This window comes from Trachurus japonicus, chromosome 17 (genome assembly GCF_045865225.1).
Source record: "Trachurus japonicus isolate A0001 chromosome 17, Traja_1.0".
NCBI classification, from domain to species: domain Eukaryota; kingdom Metazoa; phylum Chordata; class Actinopteri; order Carangiformes; family Carangidae; genus Trachurus; species Trachurus japonicus.
In genome coordinates, this window is record NC_140923.1 from 27131609 (window position 1) to 27144436 (window position 12828).

Below are 12828 nucleotides of genomic sequence, written 5' to 3' on the forward strand. Positions count from 1 at the left end.
AATTCGGTAAATTCAAATGCAACTTCAGTGCTGAACTACACTCAACTATAGGCTACTTTAAAATTTAAATCCTGGACGCAAAACAAAACAGCAACATTTTGCAAAAATCAGCTCAGCAGTCCTAAAGGATCTGAATGAATGTTCTGTTGTCAACTTTGGTGAACTTTGACCTGTGAATTTGTGCACACAGCCAACCCCAAGACAGTTCTGACCTTTACCAGGGTACTGAACACAGGGTGCTACCATAGCTAATGATTGTTTTACATGACCCTCTTGTATTTGACGTCCTCTTTTGGAGTAAAAACTGATGCATAAAAGAGTGATGGTTTGCTGAGATAGGCCTCGGTAAAACACATCTTTTAAATAAACTGTGAAATGATCATCCTATTTGTGTTAACAAGCTAACAGGTTGTTAGCTAACAAGGTTTATCCTTTTTAATGACAAAAAAAAAAAAAAATTAAAAAAAAAGTATGTTGGGGGGGGGGGGTAAGCACCAGAATGAAGTAAACAGACCAGCACAGAGAAAATAGGTTGTGAGAAAGTCCAGGAACTATTGGCACAGTCTAGGGAGCTGGGGCAGGCTAGCTCGGGGTAGTTTCTACACCACAAACTTCCAGCCACGTGTGGGGGAGTGAGTGTCACTCTGGTGAGACTGGTAGCCTACCCAATACTGTGTCTTGTTGGTTCCTCTTAGAGTCTTTAAATTTCAACCATTAATGTCAAGAAATACTAATTGTTTTGGATGAAAGACATATTACATATTTTATCCTTGATGTACCTGAACATCATCTAAGATAAGGTCACTCTTGCTGCTGCTTTTTATTAGTAGATACTGGTAAAAGTAATTCAGGACATAGGCGATACAAAGCTTTCTGACCACTGTGCCCTTTCATTTCTTATACTCAAGGATTCCAATTCAATCAGCCACTTAATCGGTTCTTTGTACATTTTAATGAGGAAGGAAAACTTCAGATTGCCTAGCTGTGCTATCTAAGACAGTATTCTGTATACAGGCATACAAGAGTGGAGCCAATAACACACTGTGCTTTGCATCTATTGGATAGTCAATTCCATCTTAAAACTTTCAAGTGCCCTTGTTTTTTGTAACTCAGAATGTAGCGCAGTTATTTATAAATGTACACACATTGTGTACCCAGAGATTGTGATTAATGCTCTCTGTGCATTTGTTTTTATCAAAACTGATTTCTTGTATTTTGTGAATGCCTATGTTAGCATTTTATCTGCCTTCTACTTGGTAAACATGGTTTAAAAATTAAAGTAAAGCAGAAAGGGCCTCTTTTAATAATGTGTTGGTAAATGTGTCTTTAAAGGTTTCTGTGGCAACATGTGATTTTTGTCTGTTACTTTGCAGAATGAAGTTTCTTTTCTACTCATGCACATGTGGTTAAAACTTTTCATTGTAAATATCAACAGAAAGGGGTGCACAGCAATACCCTGTAGCAGATATACAAAGAATTGACTGAGGGTTTAGTATTTCTTATGATGCCCCTTTATGTTTGATGGTGTATTTTTTATGCTTTTCATGAATTTACACAGTGATTTATTCACAGTGCTTGGCAGAGCATCAATAAATTCCCATGGAAAGATGCAACCTGATTATTATGCAGTAATGCTGTCATTTCAGTGATCGACTTCAGGTGTCAGGTCATGATGGTGAAGCAACAAACAAGCTCCTGGTATTGATCTTTGAAGCAGGATTCTGAGGCACATACAGAACACACACCTTTTTTTTTTACACAAGGAAATGCTATTAAATGTATAGAATAAAATAGTAATGACCTAAATTTATACAACACAATATTAAAAATGTATAACGTGCTCTACAGTCTGTACACAGACAATTTGAATAAAATCACTCACAGATATGCACTAAAACAGTGAGAGATAAACCAACATGTGTTTCAGGGTGTACAGAATTCTTGCTGACAGGACAGCCTGGACACTACTGAACTTATTCTTTGTGACTGAGAGTTAGACAGTAAGTTCGGATTTCAAGGTTTTAAAGAGTGAGACAGTCAGATGTCAGCAAGAAGATTATTCAGAAATAGTCGACACAATAGGAAAAGCCTCTGCAGCCATGTATTCTGAGAATGAAAACCACTAAGGTTTAATGAGATCAGACAGGTATGAAGGGGACTGTCCGTTTGTGAGTTTTTGGATGATTAGAAACAAATTAGCGAATTTAAAAGCAGTGTAATGTTTACGGGACAGGAAGACAGGTTTTCAGCCAGATCAGAGATGAGAAAAGTCAACCTCTGTGATGTCTTTGATGTGCCAATCGAAGGAGACCATCAGATCATATGTGACACATGTTGTCAGGCTTTGAGAGATCACTGTGTCGTCAGCAATTGCTGTTACTTGACCAAGCTACTGTCTACATCAGGCACGAAACTAAATGACAGCTGGTGTTTCACAACAGACAAGCAGCTCTTCAATTAAAAGATCTGAGAAGAGTCCTTGGCTTTTACAGGAGTCTCATCACAGGAGTGCACAGGGCCAACAACAGAACCCAGGGGATTTCTTCTTTGTCAATTGTGGCCCAAAAGTAATTTGTCACAGTTAATTCATGCAGTTTCTGCATGGCTTTGTTATGTTGCCTACTCTGACACTGACACTCCTCTATCACTCCCCCTGTCCTTCAGTAACCTTCCCACCTTTCAACCACCAGTTTCATTGTTGCGCTCCTTCTCACCCACTCCTTATTCCCTTGTCTACTCCTGGTATATTTACTGGCTCCTTTCCAAATGTCCTCTGTCAGATTGTGGTTTTCCTGTGGCTTCCCACTGCTCCATACCCTGTCTTCACCAGTTGTTTTTCCTGCGTGCTTTGTCCTGCTGAGCTTTAATAAAAAATGAACTGCTCTGAACTGAGTTGTGCAACTGAGACGGTGAGACCTCTCCTGAGCTGAACAAGAATTTGTCCCTGTTGGGTTTTTTTATATATTGGTTTGTAACTGTGATAAGCAGCTCCACTGCCAAGCTTATTTGTTGTGTTTGTATTAAACATGTCCAGTGAGCAGCTCTTGATCATGAAGGCTGTTTGTCTCAGTTTCTCCTTAACTTTTAAAGCCACTGTGCTGGTTAAAAGAAAAAAGATAAATGGATCAATGACACTCTGCAGAGAGTTATATCTTGGCATAATAAGAGCATCTTTAAAAAAAAAAAAAAAAACCTATGTGGGAGGTTTCAGTGAGAGGGTGACAACAAACCTGCTTTGATCATTTTACAGCATCATACGGTGTTTTTCACAACCATTTTTCTTCAATCACAGATTGAGAGCTCAATGTAGATCTGTATCATGAATAGTCCAAGAGCCCTCAGTGATAACTTTTTAGTGCATCATACCTGTATACACAAGCAACATTTTGCTCAGCTCCAGCTTTGTAATGAAGAAAGCTATTGTCATTTTACTTTGGATGGATCACACAACCCTGTCTGACTGCATTCTTTTCATCAGGCAAAGTGAGATATGTATCTGTTGAATACAGAACAACCTGTAGAGCCTCTATTAGCATCTATTGTGCTTCAAACTACAGTAAGAGGAGACATCTCCATTTAAATAAACTGTGAAAGTGGTACGTAGGTGTGGAAACGGTGCAGAAGCGTGAGCAACAGAATCAACCTGATTTTGTTCTGGATTGTATGTCCAGTATGACCTGGTCAAAACTGTTTATTATGCAATGATGCAATTATGCAATAAATGTGAGTTGTTTGTCACCCCTTTGAACTGACATGCAAACCACATAAGAAATTAGACCTACAGTAGATGCATAAGTGCCAGAGGCAGAGTGTGGGCTATAGAGAGGAGATGTGATTTGAGCTTTTATCTATTTTAGGAAATCATTTAATTCCAGATTATCGGCACTCTGACATATACATGTGTCAAGAAATTTATCCAAGGAGGAATGACTTAACCACAGATAAACATCTTTTCAGCCCTGAAATATGAAAGAGCTGTGGTAAATCAATGTCGCTTCTCTTTTTGTTAGGAATAGATGGGTTCTTTACGGGTTGGCAATGAAAGTATTAAGAGATTAAAAGAAACATGGACACTGAAGGCCTCACAACTGTATTTTCTTTCATTTTCTTCTTAAGTAGAAGAGAAGGTTGTTTGGTGTCAAAGATGGATCTTCACTTTAAAATCATTTCAGTGTTCCCCTTTCAACCTGTGAAATAGTTGTCATTCTGTAAATATTGATATTGATTGTAAATACATTTGCTCAATTTACGGCGGGGGGGCCGTGTGCCCTCCATCGTTGGATTGAGCTGGCAGAAAATCTAGGTAGATACACTTTGTCAGGTTGTGCATCACCTCTATAGTCAGAACTGCTGTAACTTTTTGAAACCTTTCTCATTATCTTGACCACCACCACCTACTGATAAAAAGCGAAAAACAACAATAACAACAGCAGCAACAACAACAAGCTATGTTGTGAGGTAAAAGAGAAATGCTTTAATCAGATGGTCAAGGAAACATTGGACAGACTCAGCCTCATGTTTGAACCTCATTCAGAAACCAGACTGTTGTGACCAGTGGTAAAGTGAGATACTTGATTTTACCCGCAGATTATGTGTTGCAATGGTAATTTCTGTTTAAACCTGAATTAGAGGGTAAAATACAGTAGTATTTTATACAGTACTGTGGTTATACCCTCCTCATTTATATCTCTGTAGGAAGGCAAGATAACAGGGAGCTCAGTAATAGAGTTTAACAACAGTGCTCCACAGTGATTACACAGCTGAATCAGCGACTCTCTAAAGCTGCTTTCATACAAACTGAACATTATTATTTTCTTGAAGGAGGATTGAGTGTATTAGATATTAACTGTATTTCATTATCAAGAGCTGTTTTCTTCAGTGGCAAATGTGTGTTATAAAGTTGGTTTATATAATATTTAAATTCAGCCTTTTGTTGTCACCCTTAGATTTGGTCATTTGTAATCTGACTTCTCCTGTGCACATGGTTGGTGACTGAATGTTTCTCGGTGAACTGCAGTGTGTATAATGAGGAGCCAGGGGAGGACAATCCATCTTCTGAGTGTGAGTCAACTGTCAGAATTCGAAACAGGCTTTAAGGCTCTTTGAAGACACATTTCTCCCTCCTACAGGTGCAGAGATCACAGTTGAATGAGCATTAATAATAAATGAGACAGTGGCCACCTGGAATGATTTCAGTCATTTTCCACCTGCCCTCCTCTCAGCACCTCCAATTAGAGACCTGTGATTTACTGTAGGGGGAGGTGGTTCAGGAAAAAAAAAACTAGAAAAAATTAAACTGGAACTACTGAAACAATGCAACACTAGAGAGCCTTTACTGCTTTCCTATTAAGTATAGTAACAAACTGCAGTGCTACAAATGCACTCCTGCACAGATAGCATGCCGACTCTTTGTCATATGTCTGATGTGATTATAGTGCCACTGTCTGGTCTCAGAGAACAAATGCAACAGCTCATCATAATCAATTTCATCCTTACAGGAATCTCTACTTACCTCTACTTACAAGTTACTATTGTATTGACCCCTCCCTGTAAGAATGCATTTATTTTCATGGCCCAGATAAAACAAAGAGAGTGTAAAAGAAAGCTACAGATGTAAGACAAATGACAAATCTGATAAAGTTACTCATTAACATCTCTGTCTTAAGGGCACGAAACAGGAAGGGTGACATTATGACATGTGCTGCAACCTTTGCCCAGCAAACCTCTTTATTATTTCAGAAGGAGCTGAGGAGGAAACACAAAAACACAAAGACAGGACTGGGAGAGATACACCTGTTTTAGCAGTTACACTATTTCATACAAGTAAGTGATTTAACATGTTTCCTTTAGTTACTTTATATTGTAATGACTGTTTGTGTGTAAGTTGTGTAAGACAGTTGAGTTACTGTGGATGACTGAGGAATGTATGTGACACAAACTGAGTAGTCATATGACCTCAATCACAGCTACTGTGGCCTACATCACCAGATTAACTTTTTCCACTATTACCTGCGCACAACTGTATTTACTGCATTTAAGATACACAGCCAAAATATACGATCTTTAACAACTATCTGCTATTTGAATCACACATATTTGTGAGTGTGTGTGTTTGAAGTTAATTAGTAAGCAGTTCAGGACTATAATGACATTGTTCACAACCTGGCAAGTCAACACCCTGTCATCATGTGACAGCTATTGTGTGAAGAAGACAAGACAAGCTGCTCTGTGTTTGTCTATGTCAAATGTGTGTTACTGTTGTTAGTGTGTCCTTTCCATTATCACATGGGTGTTGTTTATAGGTAATATCAGCTCTATGCATTTAAAATATGTAAATCACTCTTGTGCTATCTAGTGTATCTTACACAAAACTGTGTGGAGAGATGAGGATATTATTACAGCACTTTGAGAGCCTGTTGCTATTTGAAAAAAATTACTTTTATTGACCTCAGTATTGCAAACTATATATATATATATATATGTATACGGTAACTAATGTTTGTAGGTCATCTTTATCTCTTTATCCAAAACAAAAGATTATGATTAATGATGACGTTGGCACTGATGGAAGGTACAATTAAATACATCATCATATAATATCATATCTGTCCAATCAAATCTCAACATGCTTTGAGGATTCAAACAATATTAACCCTCTGATATTAGATTTTCATCGACTGAGAGCCATATAATATGAAACATGAAGTGACACCCTCAATATATTACACATAACAAGGTTCATTGTTTTATCAGCCTTATGTTGAATAATATATTCAAAGTTTAACTTTTTGTCTTACAACAACACTGATAATCCCATAAGTGCATTGAAAGAGGTGTTGTTTGTTGTGATTGTACAGCCTCTCCACACTGGCAGTGAATGTGTCACTTCCTATATTGTTATTTCCACATGAGATATGCGACAAAGTCGGAGTCCTTGTTTGATGTATAATATATTAATATATAAATTCCACTAAAACTTTCAAAACAAGTGTACGTGTTGTGTATGTTTCCCTTTTTATGTTTTCCTGAGGGAAAGTCGCACAAAGAGGTTATTCTGTACTTTTCACAAAGTAAAAGTAACCAGTTGATGATTTTGTTTCTGCAGGTTTTCCTACGAGACAGAGAGATGGATCGTCGGAGCTGCAGTGTATTTGTGGTTTTGTTTCTTTGTGGAACTTTTATCGGAGAAGCATATCCCGGCCCTGTATCGAATGGAGAACACAAAGTCCCTCAGAGACATCTTCTAAGTGAGGAAGATCACACCATCAGTAATGGCACTGCACTTGACAGTAAGTTAGAAATGAACTCTGCTGAGTGTTTTACCGTCGCCTAACTATTTACAACCAGGTGTAGCTGAAGAACTTTGAGCTCTGTCCCACTTAATTTATGAGAAACATGTTGAATGTGCTGGTGTTGACCTTTGACTTTATCGTCACATGCAGATACACTTCATTGTTTTCTTGCTGTTTTCCTAGGGGCAGTGGATCCAGGCGAGGGCAGAAAGTCATTGGAATGGTCCTATCTCGCTGCAGCGCTGGGCACCGTCCTCACCATCTCACTCTTTATCGTGATGACTGTCAAGTTTCGCCTCTTCCATCGATTCCTGGCCAGCTACAGACACTCCCTGCTCCAGGAGTCAGACGGGATCAGTCAGTACGGTCACGATGTGTCTTTCCCCAGCAGTGTGTCGGGTAGAATGGGAGTGGTCGGTGGGACTGTGAGTGGGCTGGATGACGATGATGACGGCTTCATTGAGGATAATTATATCCAGAGTAGTGAGAAAGACAGGGCAGAGAGAGAGAGAGAGGAGGAGGAGGAGGAGATGGAAGATAGTGATGATGATATTCAGTTCACAATAGGGTGATTAGGTGAAGGGAGATAACAATGTATGAAACCCACTTCAATTGCACAGTGAGTGTTTGGTTAATGTGAAAACTAAATAAGCCACAGTTAAAACTATTTAGTGAGGACTGGATTTGTGTACAAATTAGCACAATGAAATATAATCTAAAATAAGTGTATGATAAAAGTTATATTTTTTTTGGTAATTGTACAATTGTATAAACAGGAATAAATTATTGTAAATGAAGTGTTACTGCTTATCACTTAGTGTTAATTTGGGTACAGTGTGTATAGTGTCTGTGCTTTGTGAATGTTGTTTTTTGTGCCCTTCCCCCCCCCAAAAGTTTTGGAAAGTCAAAACGTTTCTTTTCATTAAAGCCAAATCTGTAATATTTACAATTAATACATTGTGTGTATATTAATCTTTAAGATGACACATTTGTATACTGTGGCATGCTGCTTGTACTCTGCCAATGAGACATTTTAGTAATGTAAGATAGAGGAAAAATATAATAGTACATTTAAACGTTTGCTCTGAATCTTTTCATGTGAACATTTAATTCATGAATAAATTCAACTTGATTGAAATTTCATCACCACTCATTCTCAAATAAATGTTGCCAGTCTGGTCTTTAAGCTCCAGGTTTTCAAGGAATGCAGAACCAAAATGCAGACTTTCAATGAACACAAGGTTTATTTAACAGGCTCGACGTGACACAGGAACATAGTGTCGCAAGGTGAAGAGGGCCCGGGCGGGGATTGAACCCACACCTCCCAGGTCAGAGTCATGCACGCTTGCCAGTCACCCAAAGGGACATCCCCTTGGCCAAGTAGCCAGGGCACATGATCAATTGGAGGCGTAGTGACAGGACCACCACTGTCACAATAGGAAACACACGACAATGACAAACGACAATGAACCGACAAGGACAAAGAGAGACATTGAGGTTAAATACATGAGGGAACGAGACACAGGTGGTGTAATTAACACAGGTGAGACACATTAGGTAATCAAGGGCAGGGAGCACACAGGAAGACAAGACAAGGACTTCAAAATAAAACAGTAACATAACACTAAAACAAGACAAGGAACACAACAGGGATAAAGAAACCAGAGTCCAAAACAAGAAGCCAAACAAAAAACCGAGCCACTGCGTGGCGGCAAACTCAGGGCATGACACATGGTACAGAACTTGTAAGAAACATCCAACACAGTCATGTTTTGATTTGATGTGTACACTTCAAACACAGTCCATTTGAATAAAAAAAACAAACACTGTAGTTCAAGTTTTTGAACCATTGTTGAGAACAGATTGTTTCCCTGGTCATGTGCAGGTTTTCCTTGGACAATGTTAAGTAGTTGTAGATTTATCAAAATGGCAACACAAAGACTGGAAAAAAAGAGCCATGGTGTCCTAAAACAGGATACTGACAGTGATTTTCTCATTTGTTTTCCATGTTTAACATGTTTACACTTGACAAATGTCATCAATGGTAAATCCTTGTTTCACAGACTCTCTCAGCTGTTTCTTGTCATTCATATCAGGCTGCTCCTGCTAGAGGACATCTCCCTCCTGGCTTGTCCCATCTGTCCCCCTGAGACACTGAACACCTGCACGGCTCGACTCCCCATCCTCCTGGCTCTGCTAGTTCTCATCATCATCATCATCATCCTCCTCCTCCTCTGCTCCCTTCGCCTCTTCAGGTAGACCAGCACGCCGTAGCCCACTACAGCCAAAGCCATGCCAGTGCCGGCAGCCATCAGCACCAGCCCAGACACCAACATCTCCCTGCTGTCATAACCTCTGCTGCCGAGTGTGGCCATACAGAGCAGCACTGTCCCGCAGAGTGTCACTGACAACCCCACAGCAAGAATCAGCGCCGGGTCGGCCCTCCCGCCGCTCTTCAGCTGGTCAATCCGACGCCGGCTGCGCACACAGTTCATGTCCTGGATGGCGGAGCTGAGGAGCTGCTTGAGCAGAACGGCCAGGGCTAAGAGGCAGAGGGTGGTGCCCACCCCGAGCCGCCACTCCCCGGACAGACTGGTGGTGGTGGAGAGGAGGCCCACGCCACCAAGGCCCAGTCCCAGTATGAGAGCCACCGAGGCACAGTAGCACAGCAAGGAGCGGCGCGGCTCCCTGAACCACCACAGTTCCACCTGCTCGTCCAGGACACGTCTTTGCATCAAGGTGGGCTCCAGGTAGAAGCTGTGGGGGCGACGTGTGGTGTGGTAGAAAGTCTGCATCTCAGACATGGCAGGTCAGCTCACCCAGAACCACACTGACCTTGTGAGAGCAGAGTGAGTGCAGAATTTGAGCTGATTATCAGGATACAACGCTAAAACAGGATTCAAACTCTGGTGCACAACAGAAAAACTTTAAGAAGATCTCTGTTACTTTCATATCTACAACTGTACTGATTATTGCCAGCAGAAACATCATTTGCTTCATCACATTTAAGTCAAATCAATTACTCACTTTTTGTTAAATGAATTATGTTGTCTGTCCGTCTGCATCCCATCAGACAACCGCATTTGTCATACTATTGCTATTGTAGACTATAAAAGTAAAAGTCATTACAATAGTAAGTTTGGAAGATTTTTGGTTGTTCCTCATCTTCAGTAAAAAAAAAAAAAAAAAAAAAAATCCAGCTTCAAAAGAAATGTCAGATATTCCAGGGTCAAACTCTCCTCAGTGTAGATGAAATATCCTGACTTCAAGCTTAAAAAAGAGAAGCAGTGAGGACCCCACAGTGTACGAGGAGGGAGTCCTGATGGGGAAGGGATGTATCGTCATGGTTTATGTGTACGTAGCTCGTCCACATGTCTACTCAGCAAAGCCTTCATCACCACTGTGACTGAGTGGTGTCACTGATCAATAATGTCCGGCCTCCTCACTTTCTCTGCCCCTGTGCCAGGCAGAACAATCCCCCCACCACCACTACAACACCCACCCATCTCCCCGTCTCATCCCATGGGAACACCATCTTGTCTGGTTAAGAGGGGGGGAAAGACGGGTCACAATAGCAGAGTTGGATCATGGTTTGGACAGAGATTGGAGACATTGTCTACTGTGCCTCTAACACAGACAATGGGCTGACCGATGAACACAAGGACTGTGCTGCAGAAGGCGGGTGGTGGCGTGTGCGGGAACGTGCGTGGCTGTTGTGGAGGGCTGAGTGATGTCAGTGCGTACTGATAATGGTGTTTCTGTGATCCCAAGGATAGCGTCATTCACACACTGAGCGGAGCCTCTTAGACTGGCCACTGTGAACGCAGCATGTCCTCAGTGGTCAATGTTCACTGACCCCGGTGTGCTGCTTCCATTAACGCACTTTGCTAGTGCTGAAAATACATTTTGTCACTAGTTTTGAGATAAATGTTTTAGCTTTTGTGCCAGAATTTTGTTGAGAAGATCTATACGATTCAATATATAAATTCCTATCATTAATGAAACTAAAGCTAAAGCCAGCATCTGGTTAATCTGGGGAAACAGAAGCCTGGCTCCATTATGAAGCAAATAAGTTAAAACTAAAACTCACAGAAACAAATGATCTTTCATGCTTGGGGCTTCATTATCCCTTTTAAATGACCTTACCTACCTGGCTTATTTAGCTAAACTTACATATGATATATGATATATATACAGTGTGTAAATTGCTTCTTCACTTTACACCACAGAGATGCTGGTTCAGTCCTCTACTCTGTAGTTTGCTCAACCAAGAATCTCCATACATCAACAACCTAGAGCATGGAGGGTTACAGTAGGGTTAGAGAGCTGTCCATGTGTTTCATTAATTGTCCTACACCTATCTGCCCAGGTGAGTTTGTGTCCATGTCTATACATGTACATGTGTTTCAGACTAGGCTACATAGATTTTGGTTACAGAGTTATGTCTGCTATTTAGAGAAAAAAAAATCCATTAATTAGTTTCAACTTTCAGCTTTGTCAGTTTCCAACTTTATTCACAGTAATTGATTTCAACTCTCTGCTCTTCCACTATCGTGCATTGTCTATGTGAAAACTTTATTCCAAATTGCATTTTTCCAGGAGTTTAACGCCGTGTTCCCACCAAACGCGATGAACGGGATTTAATTGCGCGTCAAATGAAATTGCGTTGCGCTAGACGCTCCAGTTTTGACGCTGGTCCAATATGCAAAAAACGCCTTGTCGCAGCATTGCATCGTGCGACGAGCCCGCCCAAACAACAACATTTCCTCCACCATTTCATTCTCTCATCGACCATGGCTGAGATAACCACCGTCGCTGCACTGTTCCTGTCCGGGGCGGGTCTCTGGCCACAGCGGAGACAGCTCCTTGACACTACTGTGTGACTGACCGCCTGTTGAGTGCTTTGGGACAAGGCGGCCGGCTCACAGCGCCCGCTGGTTGAAAACAGCAGTGATAACGTGCTTTCAGGTCCGAATCTCCAAACCAGAAACGTTTGTAACAGCACCGGAAAAGCAACACTGAATAGCTGTGGCTTTGCTGCAGCTAATGGGGATCTGAATAATAAACTAAACTAAACCAAATATACTCTATTTAGGCTATACACCATCTTTGACTAAACTGCCAAGGGAACACCAGTACGTCCGTACATCAGCACGTCGGTGACGATCTCAACGCTGATAGGCTATCGCGGCGCGTCTTCACGCGAATTCGCCGCAAAAGTTCAATTATTTCAACTCCAGTGATTAACTCTTTGACTGCCAGCCATTCTCACAGCAGCTTCCTCCAGCTTGCCAGGCATTTTCCAGCTTTTTGACTGATTTCCGTAGACCCACCATAATATTATGTACTGTTACTACATACACATTCAACCCATCAAAGGAAAGAAGAGGGTCTCTAGTTTCCAGCAAAAAAAACCTGTTTGTTTCTATCTTGTTCCAGTCTTGTGAAATTGGCGGTTGAATATAGGTTAGTTTAGCCCAAAATGCCATTTTGGCACCAAAATCTTGAGAAAAAGAGGTTTTTGTGTCGGCTGTCA

The 12828-nt window shown here is 40.9% G+C and overlaps 2 protein-coding genes across 2 annotated transcripts; one reads left to right on the forward strand and one right to left on the reverse strand.

Annotated features, from left to right (window-relative positions):
• The first annotated feature begins 5752 nt into the window (after positions 1–5752).
• On the forward strand, positions 5753–8125 carry LOC146970820 (type III endosome membrane protein TEMP-like). The gene is made up of 3 exons (XM_085804868.1): positions 5753–5823; positions 7106–7289; positions 7476–8125. The coding sequence occupies exons 2-3, from the start codon at positions 7127–7129 to the stop codon at positions 7862–7864; spliced, it is 552 nt and encodes a 183-aa protein (XP_085660994.1). The 5' UTR covers positions 5753–5823; positions 7106–7126; the 3' UTR covers positions 7865–8125.
• Positions 8126–9173: 1048 nt separating this feature from the next.
• Positions 9174–10409, reverse strand: tmem125b (transmembrane protein 125b). The gene is made up of 2 exons (XM_085804075.1): positions 10320–10409; positions 9174–10127 (listed from the first exon to the last, which is right to left on the reverse strand). The coding sequence occupies exon 2, from the start codon at positions 10094–10096 to the stop codon at positions 9380–9382; it is 717 nt and encodes a 238-aa protein (XP_085660201.1). The 5' UTR covers positions 10097–10127; positions 10320–10409; the 3' UTR covers positions 9174–9379.
• Positions 10410–12828: the final 2419 nt, after the last annotated feature.